The 24,089-nt window shown below is 41.6% G+C and overlaps 1 protein-coding gene across 4 annotated transcripts; it reads right to left on the minus strand.

Moving 5' to 3' along the window:
- Positions 1–1,633: 1,633 nt before the first annotated feature.
- Positions 1,634–22,403, minus strand: BRD7 (bromodomain containing 7). Of its 4 annotated transcripts, none has more exons than XM_033156764.1 (17): positions 22,277–22,403; positions 18,817–19,025; positions 17,961–18,090; positions 16,733–16,790; positions 15,269–15,413; positions 13,703–13,813; positions 12,702–12,880; positions 11,477–11,600; positions 11,157–11,232; positions 10,046–10,153; positions 7,248–7,380; positions 5,402–5,513; positions 4,609–4,671; positions 3,680–3,794; positions 3,441–3,584; positions 2,215–2,358; positions 1,634–1,823 (listed from the first exon to the last, which is right to left on the minus strand). In XM_033156764.1, the coding sequence occupies exons 1-17, from the start codon at positions 22,323–22,325 to the stop codon at positions 1,759–1,761; spliced, it is 1,965 nt and encodes a 654-aa protein (XP_033012655.1). In that variant the 5' UTR covers positions 22,326–22,403; the 3' UTR covers positions 1,634–1,758. The 4 variants fall into 4 exon arrangements, with proteins under 4 accessions (XP_033012655.1, XP_033012654.1, XP_033012653.1 ...); XM_033156763.1 differs by having other exon boundaries at positions 1,634–1,826; XM_033156762.1 differs by having other exon boundaries at positions 10,046–10,159.
- Positions 22,404–24,089: the final 1,686 nt, after the last annotated feature.

Below are 24,089 nucleotides of genomic sequence, written 5' to 3' on the forward strand. Positions count from 1 at the left end.
GGGGGAAGCTTAGCAGCGCAGTGCTATGCATGTGTACTCAGAAGTAAGTCATACTGGGGCAGTGGGTTTACTCTCAGGTAAGTGCACATAGGATTGCAGTCTGACTTTTTGTGGAGCACAACTGAACTGTGTTGACTAGTATGTGGGCATATCCTAGGAAAGCAAAATGAATTGCTTTGCATTGAAGTGTTCTATAAATTTAAATGTGAATACCATGAAACATTTTGAAATTGTATGTTTTTCCCTGTGATTGAGACTCTGTAGAATGCCTTTGGCTCTGCTCCAATTTGCAAGTCACTCTCTGGAGTAATTTAACTGAAATCCAACTGAAGTTTATGGAAACAATTCCAAGATTTGAGGACTGTGACTCTAGTATTTTTTTTTAAGTTTTCAGAGTAGAATGTGACTAACTGTGCAAAGATTTATGGCATTCTTTGCCCTGGATGCAGCCCTGTTGTGTTCATTATAATTACTGTGTAATTAACTTATGTGGAGGTTGAAGTGCCTATGTTTCATGACAGGAACAAAACTCTTCTAGTCAAGTCCTACTGTGGCTTTAGGACTTTTGGAAAGTCTTAGCTGTCTAGAGTAGGTCACACTGGAAAGTAGCAAGATAGGGTAGTCCTAGGTAGGATAAAAAGGAAACTTACGCTATTGTATTTTGTTATAGCATCAAGTTAATGTGAAATATTATAACACTGCTTTCAGTTTTTACTTTAGTTCAAAGGATCCACCTTTTAATCTTTGCAACTATTTGTCATCAGTTATCAAACATCATATGCCAACAGCAGAAACTCAAGTGTGAAATGCAAGTATTAATGTTTAATTGTTTCTGTTCACATTCTACTGCAAGTCAAGGTAACTTGTCTACCTTTTGTTTTAATTCTAAGTTTCCCAGATTAAAAATTTAGGAAGCATTTGTTGCCTAATTGCTCTTCTTTTATATCATTTCAAATTTTTAAAGAAATGCGTTTCAGAAAAGTAAATCTTTAATTCTTGCTTTGCGTGATCACTTTACCCAGGCTGTTATAATGAAACAGCAACGTTACATGAAGCACCTCTTTCCCTCCATTTAATTGTCAACAAAGGAAAAACATTGTGCTGCCTGAGATAACCCCCCCCCCCCAAGCAGGCCTCTTTGATAGTTTCTTTTCTTATGTTACCAGTTTGCTTTTGGAGTACTGTATGTTCAAGGGAAAGCAGTCAGCTGTTCAAGTCTAAGGCTGCTGCCCTGTGTGCATCTCTACTCACATTCAGCAGAATCCATCTAAACTCAATGAGGCATTGTTATGTCTGATGTGATGTGAAGACTTGTATAGGGTGACTCACTTACATATGCTTCTATATATGAGACCTAGAACTCAATTTAAAGTGAACATTGTTCCCCACGGCAGCCATGATAAGCTTTCCTTTGTCATGTAACTTCCTGTAATAATAAATGCACCATTTTAAATGTCAAATTTAAGGCTTTCTTGCCCATTGTCACATCAGTCCTGTATGACTCAAATAATGCCTGCAGAATAGAGGCAGCATCTAATGTACCAAGATTTGTGTGAATGTAAAACTGCAACTTGCTTCATTCTGCATTGCATTCAAGAAGCATCTCTTAAATCTGTCAGGAAAATAGAACTGGTTTGGTTTTAAAGTTTTTATTAAGAATGCAAATATAACACAAGTATACAAAGTGCCCATGCATGCACTGGGGCAAATCTTTAAAAAAAGGAAAGACTTAAAAACCAGTTTAAACATTACAATGCATCATGTACCAGCAACTGGTTCACATTCATTTCCAATGCGAACAGGAGCTTTTGGCGGTTCCTCTGCTTCTGAGGGAAAAAAGCATTAACAACCTATTACTTTGCTTGTTTTGGCTAAGGAAACAGGTGGAGGTATATTAGCTTCTCTCTATTAATGGTGTGAATCTGCTTCAGAATTGACAAACAGCTCTCACTGCAGGGAAGGGGAAATGTCAAGCTGAAAAGGTGCCAAAGTCAGATTTAGGCACATCTTCCAGCTCTAACTAGTCCAATGTGATAGGTCAAGACAGAAGTCAGACTTTCTCACTGTTTATTTCTTCTGTGGTTTCAGTACCTCTTAAGGGCTAGTTTACAGACTATGGTTACTGTAGTTACTCCATGTGGTGAGCAACTCATGAACCACATCCAGGACAACCGATCTATGGGGACATGCTGAAATTGCACTGTGGCTACTCACCATCTGTTAAGTCAACAAAGCTGTCCATGGCATCTGGTAAAGGAACTGAAATGCCCATCGCTTTACGGATTCCATATGTGCTCACAATATCTCCTGGAGCCACTTGTTGTGCAAGCTCTTTTAGATTACTCGTCACTCTCTCCGCTGGAAAAGTTAATAGTAAAACATTGATATGACTTTATAAGGTTTATCTAAATTCTGTTAATTGCCCCCTAAAAATGCAGGGTTTTGTCATATAAAAGTAGTTTGCACACATTGGTTTTCCATGACCTGTAAAGTGGGACAGAGTTAATGATTTACGATGAATCACTCACCTATCTGGGCCATTTTCTCTACTGGTGCTTGGGAACAAACCACGGTCACTGGCTTAGTACTATATCCCAGTCAAAGGTGGTCATCATAATTTATTTATATGCCACCCATATGACTTGGTTGCCCCAGCCACTCTGGGTGGCTCCCAACAAAATATTAAAAATTTCCCTGAACAGGGCTGGCATCAGATGTCTGCTAGAAGGCAAACATTTGTTTATCTGTATGACATTTGATGGGAGAGCATTCCACAAGGTGGGCACTACTACCGAGAAGGTCCTAATTTGCTTCACCCTGGTTTTGACATATCACTAAGCCCCCAGGAATTGTGGTTAGGGGGCCAGTGCTCGAGCAGCACAGCAGGCACAATCACCTCATGTACAGTAAGCCATGCAGCCCTTCAGACAGTTATAACAATAGGAACAATGAGGAAGTGAAAAGCACTACCTTGTGTCCCATTGCTGCGTTTCTAAGAATGCAATGCAAAATGTATATGACTTACGTTGTGGCTACCATATCCAACCTGCTCTGTGCACTAGCTGCAGAGTCTTTGCTGGCCCTGCCCTGTCCATCATGACTTCAGATAGTTGGGGCAGGGGAGGATTACTTTCATCTAGCTTTCCAGGCTTGGCCCCTCTGCCTGCAGCAGCCAGCCAGGCTACAAAGGAATCCCCTTCAGCTTGCAGTAACTAGCTTTTCAATCCCCGCCAGCAACCACACATCTTCCACTCTTCTATGACATCCAGGAAGGTGATGTCCCTATATTGTCGTGGCAATGCTGCTCCATTTGATAAATGTGATTACCAAGGCAACCACCATCCATTTTAAGTAAGTTACTAGCAGGGCAGAGGTTAGACTAAAGAACCAGAACGTGTCTAAAATTTAAAGGCTTCACATGCCAGGAGCACCACACTTACCCAAGTGCATCTCTTTGTAAGATGGGCCCAAAAGGCAGATCATGTTCGGAGGTGGTTTCGTACTTAGTCGTTCATTCTGAGCGTCTTGAAGCTCCTGAAGCAATTTTGTGGTTTCGTCAAGTTTTTTCTGGAAGACCTCTGCTTCTGTTCAATTGAAAGTGAAGTTTTGGGCAGACATCAGCTGGGCTGGAATGTGCCAAGAGGCCTTGAAAAGCAACTGCACAGCTCATGTCACTCACCTTCTGAGTCAAACTCCTCCACAGGCATTCCAAAATTGGTTACTGCTCTCAGTGCTGTCAGCCTCTCCTTACTAAGAGAGGAGTCAAACCTACTGGGTAGAGCTGTTTCCAGAATCTGTAGATGGCAAACAAATGCAGGTTCTTAAAAATCAAGCAAAACCCAAATTTATACAAAATATTTGAACCAAGCAGTGCATTTGTGGTGAGACTCAACCTTTTCTTCAGATCAAAAATAGGCATCAGGAATGGGGAATGTGTGGCCCAACAGCTGGAGGGCCAAATATTCCCCGTCCCTGCTATATACTAAGTGGGATGGTTTAAACCACTATAATTGGTTCTCTATTCCCTGAAGCGTAGACTTAGAACTACTCCAATATCAGCTGGTCAACTATAATATCTGGGGCTATGTTCCATCTTCAACATTTACAACAAAAGAGAGGCAATTAAATCATTCTGCAGAATCTCATCAATTTCCCAATGAGTCAGATTAGGATACCTTAGTAATACATTTATACCTGGACACCTCCTTCATCAAATGTCTCGTTTACAACAGATATGTTGAACAGGCAACAACAACTATCTTGCAGAATAGCATGAAGTTGTGAAGGCTTAGCTTTCAAAGTACTAAGGAGTTAAAACGGGTTTCTTTATATAGTACAAGCTGTGGCTGGAAAATACAGACGACTGCAATTAAAATCTGACCATGGCACAACAATAAGGTGAACTTTACACAACTTGATTTTAATGCTATGAATGAAAGGTTGCAACACAGAGCTGGAAGTCTATCTCCAATGCTGCACAGTAAAGTCAGCTGTTCCGGTTTTATGTAGAAGTACATAAAATTTGGCACTTGAAACAAATTATTCTAACTGGCTTGGATGAGACCCTTTCACTGCCTAGAGGCTCAATCAAATTCAGAAGAGTATCACCTCCACATCCTTGCTTGTAGCAGGCTTTTCACACAGACATTCAGCTTCTTCTGCTGGCTGCAACTGGAAAAGAAGGATAAAGTTTTCAAGCTGCTCAACCCCTTCAATTGGTTACCTCTGATTTAAAACACTCCAGGATGGGTGCCTTCCAGATGTTGGTTATACTTGCTTGAGGTGGACAGTGAGGGCTTCTCCTATGTAACCCCAGGCTTTTCATATTACCAGTGATACAGGAAGGAGTAACACTGCTGTGGGCCCCATGACACTGAAGGGACATAAAAATCTAACCTAAAGCTGATGGGGTTTAAGCAGCCTGTGCACAGGATTGCAGGCTTAGTTTATAAAACACACACACATCTTACCAAGCTAGTTTTCTGCTAATTAACTCCATTACAGGGAATAAATTTCTCAATGAAAACTTCACCAGTGGGATCCAGCTGAGTTAAATGCTCTGACATAAAAACATAGTTTGAAATGTTTCTAAAGGTATGCCTTTCCTCCAACATGCTTTCTCAAGGAGAACTAATACCTCATCTCATAAGTAATATCTGTCATGTAAATTCTTTTTGCAGTCCAGGGTAATTGTCCCCATGTCTATGGACTCAATGCCATGATTTCCACTCCACCATTTACACTTGGGAGTAGCCAAAGTGTAGTTCAACAACATTGGGAGGCCAATTCCCATCAGCCTCAGCTTGTAGGGTGAACAGTTAAGGATAATGAGAGTTGTAGCCTTGAGGACACTACATATTGCTTCTCCCTGATACAGATGGTGACACACAAGCAGTCTCACCTTTTCAAGTTCTCTGAGTGAGAGAGAATGCCTTCCTTGGGTCAAAACATCCAACAAACTGTCCACCATTACGTATGGGTAGTCTTGAGATTTTGCCAGGAACTCATTGATGCTGAAGATAAAAGCAACAAAAATGCATGCCAATTAGTTTACAAGAAACAATCTTGCAAATAATAAAAATAAAATCGCTACTTACCTTTGAGGTTTTGTTTTGTTCTCTCGTTAAAAAAAAAAAAAGTTTTACAATATCAAGACCACTAGGGATGTTAACTGGTGAATTCTTAAATTTATAGATTTTCCCTCTCTTGGATATGTTTTTAAATTCACATCTGTACCAGGAGACAGACTTGCAATATTATCCACAGGCTCATAACTCGTGTAAATTTGCAGTGCTAGTTATCACTGATGTTTCCTAGAAAGAGTAAAAACTGGAGCTATGTATGTTCAATGCAAAAGGTGGCATTCTAATCAGTCTGTGTACCCTGCACAACATTTGGTGGGTGCAGGAGAGAGGCTGACAGCAAAGGGAATTGTATGTGCAGTGGGGGGGGGGGGGAGAGGAGTATGTTATATCCTAATGTATGCCAACTTGAATTTGTCTTGGAAAAGGCAAGGTGCGACCAGGATAAAGTAACACTAAGCAAACTTTCTACAAATATGGGGTTCGGGGGTGCCAACGAATAAAATATTGGGGGAGGGCCAGCCCCGCCCTGCATGATTGATCACATGATGCTGTGCACCCACACCAGTTGAATGGCAATGCCCATCAACTTTGGGGGGACCCAGCTGCCTCAAATATTTCATTGGGGGGGAGCAAAGCCCCTTCGGCTTCGGCCCTTAGGAGATGGTTCCTATGACGTGGTTACACCTAACACTCCAAATACCACTCCAGCAGGTGCCCAACCCCAGTGCTCATTCCTATATCTCTCACAAAATTTTAGGCTGATGGCGGCAAACTGGAGAACTCAGTTGGTTAGAGAATGGCAGTGATGATGCCAAGCTTGCAGGTTTGATCCCTGTATGGGACAGCTGCATATAGTATTCCTGCATTGCAGGGATTGGACTACATCATGTTCGGCAAGGTAATAAGGCCATGGGCCGGACATGCACAGCGTGATGCTGGAAATTGCGTCTGCGCATGTCCACGGTGCCGGAAATCGCTTCTGCGCATGCTCAGATGCTGAAAATTGCGCCTGCACAGAAGCGATTTTTGGCGTCTGGACATGCGCAAACGCGATTTCCAGTATCTGTGTGCGCAGATGCAATTTCCAGCACCGCTCGGCAAGTCCCCGCACCATGCGCGCGCGTGGGGGGGGGCTTGCCAGGCAGGTGGCTCGTGGGCCAGTAAAACAACCTTCGTGGGCCGCATTCGGCCCATGGGCCGGAGGTTGCTGACCTCTGGACTAGATGAACCTCAGGGTCCCTTCCAACTCTATGAATCAATAAACCAATCAGGAAAGTTGAGACACAAGAAGAGATCCATCCAATTGAGACCCCCAAGGGAAACTTATGTGCGTAGAAAAAGCATCTCTCAGAATCATACCACAATTTAGATTTTTATTTGTATTAGGACAAAGGTTGTAATGTGTGGGATTTAAAAATCGAAATACTGAGAACTCACTAGCTTCCCTGTTGAGTTTGTGTTATTCCAGGAAAACCCCCACATCAAGTAGTCAAAAATAAAGAATACAAAAGCTGCAGTCAAGTTCCATTCTCTTGCTAGTGCCAATGCCAGTAACAAGAAGCACTCCCTCCCCCACCTGCCAATATGTGAACATTTCTAAAAGAGGTCAAAGTCATCAGGATAAAGACAAAAGTAAGCCAGTTCATTTGTTGAAATACTTACTTAAAATTCCCTTGATTAGAATCTTCCCCATAGGTGGAATAGATTAAATCAGAATCATCCTTGCTGATATTTGCAAATGTGGAGTCATAAGCTGGAGCATAAGAGCTAAAGGGCCCGTAGTTCAAGTACATCACTAATGAAAAATAAGAGTCAGAATTAATATTCTCACATGTGTTAGACTGAATGTCCCTTTTAACAACAGATTTGCTCTTCACAGGTGTTTACTGTTTGTTGGAAGAAGAGGTACAGCTTCTTGATTTAAAGTTAAAAGCACTTTAAATCTATTGCACCTGGTCTGGCCAGAGTAAAGAAAGCCTCTTTGGGTTCCGAGAGCCCAGTTCCACATGTGTCAAGAAATGACTGTTGTTTCAATTACAGCTGTCCTAGTGTCAGGCAACCAGAGATGTTAATACCTGGGGCAGGGGTGCCTCCTCTCCCCACTGCCAGCCACTATTTCTTCCAACAGAAAAATGTAAATTTTGGGGAAACACTGAAACAATTGCCATTAAGTATTTCTTTTGGAATGTGCGAAATGCTTTTTCAGAGGTGGTTTTATTCACTCAAAGGCCATGTTCATAAACATTTTATCTTAATAAACTATACTGTGCAAGAGCTGGGAGCTGGCAGAACTGCTGCTTCATTCCCACCTTTACGCAAGTTGCTAATCAAACCAGGAAGGGGATAGTTTCACACGGCAAATGAATCTTTGAGACCATGCTTTCTCCCTAGCAATCCAGGATCACTAACCAGCTTTAAGCCAGAGTTGCTTATGAAACCTGGCTTGTTAGGGAGATGCAAAGCCCTAACAAACACAACAAACTAAGAGCACAGAATGCGTAATTCAGGGGTAGCCAATGAGGTGTCCTCCAGATACTACAACTCCTACCAGCCCCAGTCTGCCTAGTATTGCCACAATTTTGACCAATCCCATCCATCTAGGTTGTGCAAGTCTTGTGCCTGAACCTATCCACTTTTACCTTGCACGACTAGGTTGTTAAATTCATACCACACCAGCGCTACATTCAATAACAACTGGTTTATTAAAACTGGCATTTCTATTAATTGCTTGTCAACCCAGATTCAACCAGCATGCATGCCCAAAGAAAACTGCTTTTGGAAATCCAAATTGGTTTAGCAGGTACATATGTGGCTATATGTAGTGCCCCAACTAACATATGAGATAGACTCATGACATGCAAACCGAGAGATGTCAAGCCTTTATTTGTCATAATTGTGATGATTGTGGCGTACAGCTGATGAAAACCTCAAATTCACAATCTCAGAAAATTAGAATATTAAATGAAATCATCAAAACAAGGATTACAAATAGAAAAATAGTGGACCTCTGAAAAGTAGAAGCATGCATATGTACTCAGTACTTGGTTTGGGCCCCTTTTGCATCAATTACTGCCGCAATGGGGTGTGGCATGGATGCTATCAGGCTGTGGCACTGCTGAGGTGTTATGGAAGACCAGGATGCTTCAATAGTGGCCTTCAGCTCTTCTGCATTGCTCGGTCTCATATCTCTCATCTTTTTCTTGACAATGCCCCATAGATTCTCTATGGGGTTCAGGTCAGGCGAGTTTGCTGGCCAAGCAAGCACAGTAATCCCATGGGCATTGAACCAGGCTTTGGTACTTTTGGTAGTGTGGGTGGGTGCCAAGTCCTGCTGGAAAATGAAGTCAGCATCCCCATAAAGCTCATCTGTGGAAGGAAGCATGAAATGCTCCAAAATCTCCTGGTAAGACGGCTGCGTTGACCCTGGACTTAATAAAGCACAGTAGACCAACACCAGCAGATGACATGGCTCCCCAAATCAACACAGACTGTGGAAACTTCACACTGGACTTCAAGCATCTGGCATTGTGTGCCTCCCCATTCTTCCTCCAGACTCTGGGTCCTTGGTTTCCAAATGAGATGCAAAAGTTGCTCTCATCAGAAAAGAGGACTTGAGACCACTGAGCAACAGACCAGTTCTTTTTTTCTGTAGCCCAGGTAAGACGCTTCTGACGTTGTATCTTGTTCAGGAGTGGCTTGACAAGAGGAATACGACATCTGAAGCCCATCTCCAGGATCTGTCTGTGTGTGGTGGCTCTGGATGCACTAACTCCAGCCTCAGTCCACTCCTTGTGAAAGTCCCCAACACGTTTGAATGGTCCTTTCCTGACGATCCTCTCCAGGCTGCAGTCATCCCTGCTGCTTGTGCACCTTTTTCTTCCACATTTCCCCCTTCCGCATAACGTTCCATTAATGTGCTTTGATACAGCACTTTGGGAACATCCAACTTCTTCCGCAATTACCTTTTGAGGCTTTCCCTCCTTATGGAGGGTCGCAATGATGGGTTTCTGCACAGCTGTCAGGTCAGCAGCCTTCCCCATGATTGTGATTCCTACTGACCCAGACTGGGAGACCATTTAAAAGCTCAGGAACCCTTTGGAAGTGTTATGGATTGAGTAGCTACTGCACCTTTTCACAATATTCTAATTTTCTGAGATTGTGAATTTGGGGTTTTCATCAGCTGTACGCCACAATCATCACAATTATGACAAATAAAGGCTTGACATCTCTCGCTTTGCATGTCATGAGTCTATCTCATATGTTAGTTTCACCTTTTAAGTTGAATTCCTGAAATAAATGAACTTTTCCACGATATTCTAATTTTTTAAGTATCACCTGTAGTAAAATGTGGCAAGGGCTACAGGTCACTCCATCAGTGGTTCATAACTGACCTAAGTAATTTATGCCAGCCTTGTTGCATTCAAGGGCACCACTAAGCATAGATTAGAAGTCATACTTACCAGGAGTAACTTTGTTTCTTTTGTCTTCTTTGAACCCTTGTAACATATTTACACCTGACTGCAGTCTTCCAGCTGTGACACCCAACTTTGCAGAGCCATGTCCTAGTTCTACCACTCAAGAGATGAACAAAAAGAAAGTTATAGGACTTAAGTTAGCCACATGCATACAACACCTCTCTTCTGAGTATTTACTAGGTTTTTCTAAAGCCTTTGTGAGCATAAACACTGAAAAATGGTCCCTTAAAAACACCTTTGTCTTGGATTAAACTACAGTGGTACCTCTGGTTATGTACTTAATTCGTTCCGGAGGTCTGTTCTTAACCTGAAACTGTTCTTAACCTGAAGACCACTTTAGCTAATGAGACCTCCCGCTGCCACTGCGCTGCCAGAGCACGATTTCTGTTCTTATCCTGAAGCAAAGTTCTTAACCTGAAGCGTTATTTCTGGGTTAGCGGAGTATGTAACCTGAAGCGTATGTAACCCAAGGTACCACTGTATAAGTCATAAAAATGCACTAAGGAAGAAAAAGGTAGTTGTAATAATGACCCTAAAACAGAAATGTCCACGCCAATCCATTTTTATTTACTTAATTGAGCAGGTGAAGGCAGGGAACTGAATTTGGGACCTTATGCATAGAAATTATTAAGCTATATTGCAAGGATGGGAAACCTGAGACCCACCAGATGGCTCAGGACTACAAATCCATTCATCCCTGAGCTCTGGGCATACTGGGTGGGAAGTGAAACAACATCTGGGCAGGCACAGGTCCCCCATCTCTGCTAGATAAGGAATCATGCTTCTGGAAGGCATTCGTTTAAAAATGCCATGGAATATTCCAAGATGTTAGGTCATTATTCCCTAAATCAAACAGCATTCTCACGAAGGACATCCCATTCTGACTGTCTCTGTGCTAACTGTTCAAACAGGCACCATTTAAGCAGGGACTAGAAGCAACCAGATGCTCAGTGGGAATTCTAAGGAAAGCTAGCACGGGAGGAATGTGGGACAGCCTCAAGAGACTTCCTCTGCACCTCTACTAAGTGTAGAAATCCATCAGTAATACACACCACCAAGGGGAAAGGTTGTTAAAATTACTCAGTGCAAGCATTACCCCCTGTGTTATTTTCTGCTGGATTAAGAAGTCCCAGGGTGGTTGTGCCATCAGGTTTTCTTCTTTCAAACTCACACTGAAATAAAGATCAAGCCATTAAAATGTGTCTTTTGTGCACAGCCTACAAAGCTAGGATGACAGAGTCATACATAATTTAGCAGGCTGTTTTGTTTATTGCTTCAATGAATGGGTATTATGAGACTTTAGATCTGTAATCACATCAATCATTGAAACATCAAATGAAAGGGACTGAAATGTATTTAACTTATGTTATGGTGTTCTAGATAATGAGCATCATCCATATCCTTTTCTCTGTTTACCTGAGCATTAGCAGGTCTTTTTGTTAACTTTCCTCCTGATTCTCTGATGATATGTTCAATCAGTTCTTGTTCCCTCTCTAAATTACTATTCCTTATTTTTTCTTCAAGTAGCTCTTTCTCTTTTCTAGAAAACAAACATACATTAAAAAAGAGACAACCCCCCCCAAAACTATATACATTACTGTACCCCTTCATAGTATATAAGGTAGCAAAAAAAAAGTTTAATACCATCAAATCTAAAACTTTGTTTCAGAATATGTGCAGTCAATAACTGGTAAATTCCAGTAAGTTCTTCATCAGTTTAAAATAAAGTGGCACATTTGGCAGTGAAGGTGGAATTCATTTGCCAGTAATTTGCTTCCTTCGTTGTGGATGTCATCAACCTTGAGTCTGAAAGTATGATTTCAAGCAGAAGGGACTGTATCCAATGTTGTTTATTCTCTGAATAGTCCCACTGAAATTACAGGACATGGCTAATATAGGTCCATTAATTTCAATGGTTTTGTTTTAAGTAAAACTTAGTTGGATACAACCCAATGTTTCTGAGATTTGCCTTATACAACAGGACAACATAATTTGAACCTGAAGTTTTACCAGAGTGCAAATAAGTACAAAAAAAGAGACAAGTCAATTCTGCAATAGGATAGTTTTCATTATATTAAATTGTATCTCGCTATTGTGTTTACTATTGTAGTTTCTACTATAAATGTTGTCCACTGGCAGTTCTAGCAAACCCTTGCTGTCTCTCCATCTCCAGGATTGGCTGAGGACTGATAGGCAGTTGTGTGGTAAAGGCACCCAAGCATGGCCAATCTAGCAACTCCTACCAACTGGCCTTTTCCCTGCTCTGAAGCTGGAAAGACAAGTGGGTGAGTGCCAATGCCGGAAGATTCTGTGCACCATTGGGAAGTAGTGCCAACTGGTGCACACTTCTCCATGACCTTTCCCTTAGAAAAATATGTGGGTGGTGGTGGAATAGGACTGGCAACTATGATCTTTGCCTAAGGCTACCCAAAAATGGTAGATCCCTTAGATGCCTCTGTACAGAGGTATTCCATGTAGCCATCATGGCTAAGTGCTGCTGACAGACCAGTCGTCTTCCATCTATTTGTTTAATCCCTATTCAGAGCTCCTAGAGATAGTTGCTTTCAATGCAGCCTCAGGTTGCCTGCTCCTAATTTCGCTGAAATGAAAGAAATATGTAAGCCCTTTGCAGAGTAATTACTTCTTGAGTTCTTTGCTAGGTGTTTTAAAGGCTCTGAGGTCTATGTCCATGGAGTCTGCATCTTTCCCAAAGCCATCATCATCTTCACCTGACTGGAGACCTGTTTTATCTTTATGCTTCCTGCTCTTCTGAAGGTCTGCCATGAAGTCAATGCTTTGTTTCAAGCTCTGGATTCTTTCCTAAGGAAACAAACCATGCAGGTTTAAAACTTCCTATGCGAGTCCCCCATTTTAAAATTGCCTAATCATTAAGTTACAAGGGGTCTTCAAAGAGGGGAAGAGGGCTGCAAAGCTGTCACAGAACCCTTGCAGAGTCTGCAGTCTTTTTTCCAAACAGAAGGTCCACTTTCTGCGCTAATAAAATATTGTAAAAGCAGTTGTACTAGCAATGCTTTTTTCCCAGGGAGACCTCACAGGAACTCAGTTCCGGCACCTCTCAGTTGGGTTCCGTCACCTCTCAGGTGGGCACCATTGCCATTCTAAAAGAATGAAGGAGGTGTTCATGGTGAGTTCTGGCATCTCTTTTTCTAGAATAGCAGCACTGTGTGCTAGCAATGGAAGAAGATGGGGGGAAAAGCCTACCACAAGCTATCAGTTCAGATTCCCGTTGAGTGTGCTCTTTGCTTCCCCCATCTGCCCACTGGGTAGGAAAGAGGTGGAGAGAGAAAAGGGGGTGTAGGGAAGTAAGTCCCACTGAGTTCAACAGACTTAGTCTCTAATACATGTGTTTAGGATTGCAGCCTTAGTGATCCTTGAAGGAAAGATGAAGCAAGTAGGTAGGGTTCCAAAACAAATAACATGCAAACAATCTAATTTTAAGTTATAACTATTCTTGGAGAAATAAAGAAGAAATAACTACTTATTGAATTAACCCAATGACTTAGCCTTTAGCTAGAAAAGGATGGCCTCTTCTCTATTCAACACAAAATGGAAATATGATGAAACCATACACAAGCCAACAAAACTCCAATACCTCTTGAATTATTTCCTTAATTCAGTTACCTGGCTGAGTATTTTCATTCCTGAATGCAACAGTTTTTTAGCAGCCTTGTAATAAATGGTCTCTGGTTTGTTATAGACCATGGCATTAGTACACATCAGTTTGAAGTTTTCCTGTATCAACAGAAGAAGTAAGACACATAAGTAGGAACTTACAGGAATGTTTCCTAAATATACCTGCCCCTTTATGTTTGGAAATTTGTACTGTGGACAAGATGGCAGGAGCTAGTAATTGAGAACATAAGCACTGTTTGTTCTGCCTGGCCAAAAAAAAATGTATCCTCATGATATGGAGAATAAAGGAATAATGCATCATAATACAGGTGCAAGTTAGTCTACAATTTATTAGCAGGATTTCCAAGTTCCAACCTAGCAACAATGCTTGTGTGCACTGCTGCATGCACACATGCAGATAGGAAGCATTGCAACTCCATGGTTCTATCTTACTGCACTGTTCTAATAATCTCTCTCCTGACCCACCTCTGACTACAGTACTACTGCAGATAGAAGAAAAGGACAAGTTAAGAAATCATTGCACTAGCTGGCAAAAGAGGCACCAGGCCTGCATTCTCTGCCGCCTCTAAGCTCTTAAGAGTGACAGGCTGAGTCTCTGGATGGGATTTGGTATCCTTTTACTTAGATATTAGTTTGCAAAACACTAGGCCAGCAGTTGATGTGTGTTAAAGATGACAGATTTGATCTGAGACCAAAGATGCTTATGACAGACATCTGACTTTACACTTTTCATATTAATGTGCTGATAAAGGCAATGCTCAATGCAGACAGTACTCCCAAGAGATCAGAGGGCTCTTTTTGTCAGGATGACAACAGTAATAAGGGAACCACGTGTGTGTTTTTCTTTAAAATGTGCAAATAAAAGGATAAAAGGTTGGGGCAGGCATTTTAATATATAGTGCTATGTAAGGCAGGAAAGAGGCAAGTTGCATTTTTTTAATTTCCTAAACTTTTTTTGGGAGGGGGGTGAGAGTCAATATACACAATATTTGTTTCAGTAATGCAATTGTATGACATTCTGGAAGAATGCAAGGGATTCTTACTGCTGTCCTGTGTGCTAAAGCTTCTTTCCTACATTTCTCAAGAAAACAACAACACAAACATATTTACATGCTTCTGTGATTTAAGTAGTTCTCTTAAACACAGAAAAACCTCAACCTTATTAGTACAATGGTGAAGAGTCACTTAATTATGGCTATAAGTATTTATTACTCTGATGCACTAATGACCAGGTTCATTTCACATCCTTGTTTTAAATGATCAAGTACTTCTGCTGTTCAGTCTTTTCTCCTTGACACACACAAAAAATTCCCAACACCCTGGAACATGAAAAATGTCTCTTGAAAACATTCACAAAGACTTTCTCTAAAGAAAGCAAATGAACAACTCTGAAAGCCAGATGCGCCAATTTTTTATTCTATGTGTTCATAAACTATGAAAGTGCAGCCCCAAAATGAATAAAATATTGAAAAAACCTGCACAATGCAATTGCTAGTACCAGCAAGTGTCAACGTCTAATCCCCCCTCTGCAGTTAAAACATAAATTAAAAGCACCTTTAGTTCTTCTATGGACTGGTAACCATTGTTCTTGATCTTCTCTTTCATGGTACTAAAATCCATTGGGCGTTTAATGATCATGGAGTAGCCAGGAGCAATAAAGTCAGTCACAGGAAATGAAAAGAAAGCATTTGGATCCTTTCTGTTAAGAAATGAAAAGAAGAGCCCTTTATGTTTCATTTCTATAACAAAGAACAGACAGAGCTTAGTATTAAATAGGAGAGAAGACTCCAACTTGAAAGAAACCACAGAACTGAACTGAAACAAGAGAGCTTTTGCCCTAATAATACAATCTTGCATTTCTTTAAAGTTGTAGAGGTGCTGCCTGGAAGCAGTCTCACCCTCCCTTTTTATTTTATTTTTTTACTTTTGATGGGATTTTATTTTTAAAGCATGTTTGACATTTCTAAACCAAACCACAGGTGCCACATTCTGTCTCTCCTTAGAACACCAAAATGGATTATAATATCAATGGCAGGGAAAGCAATTCTATTTTACAAGGCCGTTGAACGCTTGCAAAATCTTACTCTCACCTTCAATTGAAGGGACCTGTTTAAGACTGGCAGCATTCCCAAAACCCCAAGCAGTGTTAATACATAGAGCAAAGCCTTCAAACATCAATAGTCCAAGCCTCACCAAGCGTAAGTTAAAACTAAGAGAGAAGCCATCAAATCCTCATTCTGGTCCACATGGGTATGCAAGATACCTAAAAGCTACAAAAGATGAGTTGTCCAAGCCAGCCACGAGTCATATATATAACCCAACAGCACTGACTGAGAAGATTGCCACTAGCTTTTGGTCAAGTCCACAAGCCAGAATAGGCCTAGAATCGTCAAAATTAATTTGACCTTCCTCCAGTAACTACCGCTTACTTCCACTCTTTCCCTGATAAACTCCTATATTTTTGCCCTAATGGAGCAATGCTTCATATAATCTGTAGTCAAGTAAATGAACAATTCCCTATGAGGCTAGAAAAGTTCAGATGGGTTAAGCAAGAGAATACTTCAGACAGATTTCTCCTATTAGGAGAACCTAATGCCATCTGAAGAAAGATAAACTTAGATCACAAACCAAGATCCTATAAAAGCTACAGGATATTCCATAACTACTCTAGAGTAAGCAAATTTTGAAACACAACCCATTTATCAGTAACTTTCTAGAACCACTTCAATAAAGATTTAACGATTAAAAGTGAAAACCATTATTAAAGGAAGATGATGCAGAAACTATGCATCATCAACACTAAAAGAACTTGGGTTCACCATGCATTAGCTTGGCAGATTTTACAGTTGTTGACAGTATAGCAACACAAACGCATGTAGAAAGAAAGAAAGAAAGAAAGAAAGAAAGAAAGAAAGATCCAGCTCAGAAAAATTAACGCATTGGTTAGACAGCATTTTCTAGTCTTTAGCAATTTCTACTAGCAGTATCATAAATGCTCGGAGTCTGACAAGAACTCACCTTTGCAGCTGCCTCACAAGTTGGTTCAATGCTTCTTGAAGTGGTGTCTGTTCCACTTCTAGGACAAAATGATGAAAGAAAAATATTAACACACACACAAACACCACCTAAGGAATGCAAAATAGAAAATGCTGTATTTTCAAATGAAGTACTGCTATGCAAGGTAATAAACACATCAAGAGCTGCTTTCTCCTGTTAACAACACGTTTTCTGTGCATGAGGTTCCATAAGCTGGTTAGCTCTCTCAATTGCTCTGATGGGAAGGACTATGCACACTACAAGGAAATTAGACTTTTTTCCATAGGTGGTGGTGTGCTCCCCGATTCTAGTTCTGCTTACACTGTAGCAAGGGAGTTGTTTCAGAGCTACTGCTTCTATCACCTTTGGAACTTCTGCCTTTCTCCCTTCTTCAGCTTAGCTAGCTGAGGTGGAAAGTGAGCCAGTCTTTTTAACTCTGGCTATACCTGCTCAGCAGGGAGATTCTATGGCCAAAGACAGGTGTGTGCCTCACTATCACCCTGTCATCAAGAGAATATGGCCACAGAAGTGTCCCGTCCAGCCATGGGATGCACTTGCCATAACTCTTTGGACCATGTTTGTGGGGTATTACTGACTGTTTCAAGTTTTTCATCTCATAGTTTCAAACATACATTTATTTTAATTTTAGAAACAGTGGCGTATGAAGCATTTCAGCCTATTAAGAAACCTCCTACAATTTGAAAGGAAACTTCAGAGCTTTTCAGATTTGGGCCAATTACATGTTAGTAACAGAGAGAACTAATAGCCAGTTTGGTGTAGTGGTTAGGAGCGGCAGACTCGTAATCTGGGGAACCGGGTTCGTGTCTGCACTCCTCCACATGCAGCTGCTGGGTGACCTTGGGCTAGTCACACTTCTCTGAAGTCTCTCAGCCCCACTCACCTCACAGAGTGTTTGTTGTGGGGGAGGAAGGGAAAGGAGAATGTTAGCCGCTTTGAGACTCCTTCGGGTAGTAAAAAGCGGGATATCAAATCCAAACTCTTCTTCTCTTCTTCTTCTACAGTGCTGCCGCTATTTCAGATTTATTTTGAGACTGATCTTAATTTTTTTTAACTTTCAGGATTCATATTCCAGCTTTTCTCTTCAACAACAAAGCACTTAAGGTGGCCAATGTCATAAATTGAGAAGCAAGGCAGAACAAATCAACTTACCTAACAGCTTAAAAAGAAACAACAAAACAGCTTTTTTTACCTTCTTGTTTTGCCAAACTGCTTGCCAATGGTTTTTCAGGTGGCAAGTCTAGCCTTAGGGGACTCTGACATTTCAGTTCTCTTTCTCCTTCACTTTCACCACGATCCCTATCTCGCTTCTTTTTATCATCCTGTGGACATAAAAATAAGCAAAACTGTTTAGAGAAGTATTCATACCAGTGGTTGGAAATCTCTGATTACAATTTGTTTACACAATGAGGAAATTCATTCCAAGAATACTAAAGGTACACAAAGAACATTACAAATATTGTATGTTCTTTATGTGCTGTCTCCACCTACTGGAAGACACACTAAGTCAGGACAAGCTTATTAATATTTAAAGGATGTGTTCCATAGGAAGCTGCCTTATACCAGATCAGCCTGTTGCCCATCTAGCCCAGTATTGTCTAGCTTGACCAGCAGTGGTTCTCCAGGGTTTTAGGCATACAGTCTTTCCCATTACCTGGTCCTTTTCAAACTGAATACAGTACTGAACAGGGGACCTTCTGCATGCAAAGGAGGTGATTTATCTTTGAGCTATGGGCTAAATTTGCACAAGTGGAAAGCTGCACATGCAATTCTGCTGGTGCAAGGCACCTTTACCCATTGTTTTAATTCCACAGTCCCAACTCAGCCCCTTATGCTGCCGCATCCCAGGTCTTTCCAGAGGATTGAGGAGGACTATCCTGAAGACCAACCTTCACCAACCTGGTGCCCACCATAAGTTTTGGACTACAACTCTCATCAGCTCCAGCCCAAACATTTGAAGGACACCAGGTTGGAGAAGCCTGCCAAAGACAATCTAGCACAAGGAAAATATTTTAGTTAAAAAACAAAACAACTGCTCTGAAAGCTACCTTTCCTTTTCTCTTTCTTTTTTCCTTTTCTTCTCCAGGAACTTGCTTTTCTGCTTTTTTCCTCTTCTTCCTTTTCTTGTCTTTGTGTTTTTCATGGTCATTTTTGTCTTCATATAGGGCTGAATCATGTACTGAGCTCTGAGTGGAAAGTTCCGTGACTTCATTTCCTCCCACCTTTAAAACCAGCTTTAAGGGCTTTTCTACATATTCTAGGAAAAGCACAGGAAATAGACCTGGTTTAAGTATTAGAAATAAACTTGCACTACATACAGTCTAGCCAAATTCAGGTTACAAAAATTCTTAACAATTAAACTGATGAATATACAGCCAAGAATATATAGCTAAGATATATACAGAACCCAAAATATTGACCTAAGGATTATTTTAATGGGGTCAGTTAGTTATTAGAAAAAATTATCTTTATCTGTATAGCCAGCCATTCTACATGCAACCACTGACCTTCATGTAGACCTTAGCTCCATTAATACCTGAATACCACAGCTATGCACTTGGTTTTTGCAATGCTACAATGAACGAACTAGTCAGAGACAGAAAGGTTATAACACAGCGTTTAAGAAGGTAGTGCTAAATCTTGAAACTTTTGTTCAGCATTCATACAGAACACAGACGAGAGCCTTTGGGCCCCCCAATGTTATTGGACTCCCAGCGCCCATCAGCTCTAGATGATGGGAGATTTAATCTAGAAAAAATTGGACGGCTGCAGGTTCCTCATACCTGATACAAAGTATTTCAAGTGCTCAAAGCACTTCACAAAACAATGATCCAGTTCACATATAAAAAGGTAAAGGTACCCATGACCATTAGGTCCAGCCGCAGACTCTGGGGTTGCACGCTCATCTCGCTCTATAGGCCGAGGGAGCCGGCGTTTGTCCGCAGACAGCTTCCGGGTCATGTGGCCAGCATGACTAAGCCACTTCTGGCGAACCAGAGCAGCGCACGGAAACGTCGTTTACCTTCCCGCCGGAGCGGTACCTATTTATCTACTTGCACTGGCATGCTTTCGAACTGCTAGGTTGGCAGGAGCAGGGACTGAGCAACGGGAGCTCACCCTGTCGCAGGGATTCAAACCACCAACCTTCTGATCGGCAAGCCCTAGGCTCTGTGGTGGTCCAGTTCACATACAGCAACAAGCTAAACCATGACTTTGTATGAATGAGCAATTGTGCGAGTTCCTGGAGAGATTGCTGAGGTTCCTTTGCAGCTCCTCTGGTCCTGTGCTGCTGCACTGCTGTGAGCCAAGTCATGATATGACTTTTGTGTTATGCCAGAACCCAGGCTTGTGGTTGTGTGCCCCAGGCGTTAAGCCATTGGACAAACCTCAGCCACAGCTTGTGGTTTTCTCTGCGGTGAAATAAATCTTGAGCACAGTTCAGACACACAAAATCAAACCATCACTGAGCTCACAGCAGCAGGAAAACCAGAGAAGGAGCAAAATGGCTGCAATCCTTTCTCTGAGAAACAGGGTATTTGCTTGTTTGTATTAAACCATGGTTAGTTTTGATGTTTTACATGCAACCAAGGTCATTATCTCCGCAATTTAAAAAAAAGATAAAATATTAATATTCCCACACCACAGAACAGCCACTATAGCCGAAAAAAACATTTTGGAGTGATCATCGACATTTCCCTCCATGCCAAGAAAGTGAGGATAGAAATTTTCTTTAAAATTTGCGAAATTTCATAGGAAAAGGGGTATTAGGGAAATTTCATAAGAAAAAAAGAAGTAGGTTGTAGCTTAGTTCATGGTTCTGCCTTTTCTTACAGTGACATAATGGCATTTCCAAAATCTGGGAATGAACTGAGGTCATTTCATGCATTAGCTGTGTTCACATATCACACTGAACTATGGTCCAGCATGATGCATGTGAGAAGGAACAAGTCACAATCAGTCTCTCTTCATCCCATGTGGCCAAGGGGAATTACGTAAAAATCTTTTTTTTTGCTTTATCTGAACCACGGCTTGTCATTGTGTCTGTAATGACAATCTGCAGTAAATATTTTTAAAATTATTTTTGATACAATCGGCAAAATTTTAAATCAATTACTAAATCATACATTTGGATGGGCTTGTTGCAACAACATTTTTAGTAGGTATCAAGGAGTGTAGCAAGGGTGCCTGCTTAATGTTAATAGGCAATACATTTCAAAGCATAGATGCTGTTGTGCTGAAAGACAAACTCCTAACAGATGGAGAACAATTATTATATGGCACTTGTAGAAGTGCGAGCTCTGCAGATTGAAGCAGTCCAGTAAGCACATATGGGGCAAGGTGATCCTTCAAGTTAAATGGCCCATTAACTACAGCTAGTTTAAAACAAGACAACTTCAAAAGGTTTCTGGAGCTGGCTTAAAAAAAATATCCATAGTTAATTGTAAGTGCAGTTCCCAGTTCAATTGACAGAAGAGCTAGGACAGTCTGTCATTTTCTGTGCGTAGCCAGGATTAACAGATGTCTTTGAGAGAAGGTACTGCACTTTTGAACTGTCTTTGTATTTTAGATATCCTGCTGGTTGCTCCTCCCTTTTTATGCTGTCACTGTTATGAGAATCTGTATTTTATTATGTAATTCTTAGTTTTATGAATTTATAGAATCACTTCAATTTTTATATTGCATAAATATTACGTACTGTGTCATAAGCTCAAAACCAGATCAAAACACACGTTCAACATTCTGCATATCTGGGTAGGCCAAATGTTTTTTTTTCCTTTCCTTTTTTCCATTCATAAAAAATTATGCACCACTTGATTGCAAAAACAACAAGCCAACCCTCCAAGCCATTTACAAAGAAAGGTGCGCCGAAAGGGGTACAGTCAAGGCACCGCTTGACGTCAACAGGCAGGGAGTTCCAATGGGCAGGGCACCACCCACACTTGAAAAGATTAATTTCCTACAAGTGGGACATTATGTGGCACCGGAAGTGGTGCCAGACCCCACAGATCGAAGCGGTGGGAGTGGGCATGAGCGTATATTGGGGCAAAATTAATTCAATTAATTAACTGTTTGATTAATTAATACTTGCAGGTACAGGGGACCCTTAGGTGCCCTGTGAGTCTCCACAGCACATACCTTTCTTTTACCTGACCTACCTCACAGGGTTGCTGTGTGGCTTTAATGAGGAAGGCGAGAGAACCATGTATACGCCACCTTGGTCTCATGGGAAGGGGGGACACAAATGCAATAAAACAGACATAGATATCCCCCACACACCCACAAGAGGAGGAGGCCCCTTCCCCCTAAAAATCTCCCTCAGAATCCGGTTCCCTCAGAGAGCGACTCCCGCCCCGATCCATGGCTTCAAAGTGGATGGTGGAGGACCACAAACACACCAGACGCGCTCTCTCACACACATGTACACCGCACACACAACAGCACCACACAACCCACCGCCCCCTCATTATCAACCTATTTAGCAGCCCCGTGAGGAAGGAGGGGCGGCACCTTCATACGGGTACTTCTCCCCCCTGTGCTTCTTGTGCTTCTTGCCCATGGCCCGAACGCCGCCGCAGCCGCAGCCGAGACGCTCCTTCCCTCTTTCCGCCAAGTCTCGCCCTCCTTCCGCCGCGCTTCGTTTATTCTCGTGAGAGGAAGGCCGAGCACAAAGCGGAGGGAGAGTTGAGCACAGATATAGAAGAAAAATATGGAAGAGCGGCCTAACGCCTTGTCCGGGTGAGCAGCTTCCGCGCTCGCATTGGCAGCCGTCTCTCTCTTTCTCTCCTCCCCGCACCCCGATCCCTGCGGAGGAAAAGATAGGAAGCGAATGGGCAAAACTAGGGCTTGGGCGGAGCTCCGTTTAAAAAGCCGCGTGTCCCTGCCTCGCCCTTCTCTTTATCCGCCACCCCATCTCCCCCGCGCAACAGGGAGCAGTAGCCAAACGCTCGTCCTACTCACAATAGATCCGCTGAAGTTAAGGGGCATGACTTAGTCCATTCATTTCAGTGGGTCTGCTCAGAGTACTCACAGAGACGAGTTGTGCTTTGACAATGTGACAAACCACAGTTCAGATAAAGCCAAAGGGAGGGGGGAAGGTACCAGAACTCGCAAGCCGAAGTTGTGTGCTCTTCTACAACTCTATCTCAATGGGCCCGAATTGAAGGGGAGGGGGGAGAGAAGGAAGAAAAAAGGACAAGGAAGGGACCGGGGCAGAGAGCGGAACTAGTGAGGTGCCTGAGAAGATGAATGGTGTACCCTGGCGGCTCCAGGGCGCCACTACAGCGGCGCAGTCCCCCGTTGAGCCTTGTTCTTCCCCGCTTCCCTGTCCAAAGGTGAGACTCAATTATATATGATAGACGGCTAAAATTATATTTATGTAACATATAAAATTATATATAATCAGTTACCTTGCATGTATATGTGCCTATCCATATTGATAAAGAGCTTTAATTTGTAGGGTTGCCATATTTCAAGGAGGTTCTTTAGTGGTGTATTAAAATCTTATTTTCTGAATGCTAGGTTATGATCATATCAGACTGCAACTGAGAGGAAGCTTGAATTGGGGATAGGAGTTAAGCTCTAGGGTTTCCAAGCGATTTATATGGTGCATTCGTGTTTTCATTTATTTACTTCAAATTTATATACAGTACTTAATTTGTATGCCCTTTGATTGTAATAAAACTACTTATAAGTGCCTTATGAGCAGTTTTCTTGAATTAAGTGCATTGTAAATTTCTTTGAGAATTCTTTAAGTGTAAAGCAATATACAAGTCTTACCAAATCAATTCTGTGGGAAATAGATAAGATTTCAGGGTGGGTTTTTGCTTGCTTGCTTGCTTGCTCTTTCATCTGGATAAGAACAGATTATTTTTAAGTTTTTAGGTTAAAGTCTTTAAATCATAAGTCATCTTGGAGGCTCTTTTTGAGCTGATAGGCAACTCATAAATACTTCTATAAATTGACCCTAGTGTACAGTTTACTTTTCATGAACTTTCTGCATTCCACCCCCCCCCCCTTTAAGCCCGTTCATCCTTGCTCACCTGTGTGCCAATTGTTACATATCTTTAGGCACCTGGCAAAAGCATTCCTCTTCTCCCAGGCCTTTGGCTAACTAAGCAATCTATGTCCTTTTAAACTGTGGGAGCAGGTTCTTTTGTTTCTTTGTTAGTATGTCATGTATTTTTATATTGTAAACCACCCTATGATCTTTGGGTGAAGGGTGGTATAGAAATTTAATTAATATTAGTCATACCACATTGCACCAGAATTTTGGTAACTACCATACTGAGTGCCTTGGCACATACCCAGAAGTGCCTTGTGA

The sequence above is a fragment of the Lacerta agilis genome, chromosome 8 (assembly GCF_009819535.1).
Source record: "Lacerta agilis isolate rLacAgi1 chromosome 8, rLacAgi1.pri, whole genome shotgun sequence".
Classification (NCBI taxonomy): domain Eukaryota; kingdom Metazoa; phylum Chordata; class Lepidosauria; order Squamata; family Lacertidae; genus Lacerta; species Lacerta agilis.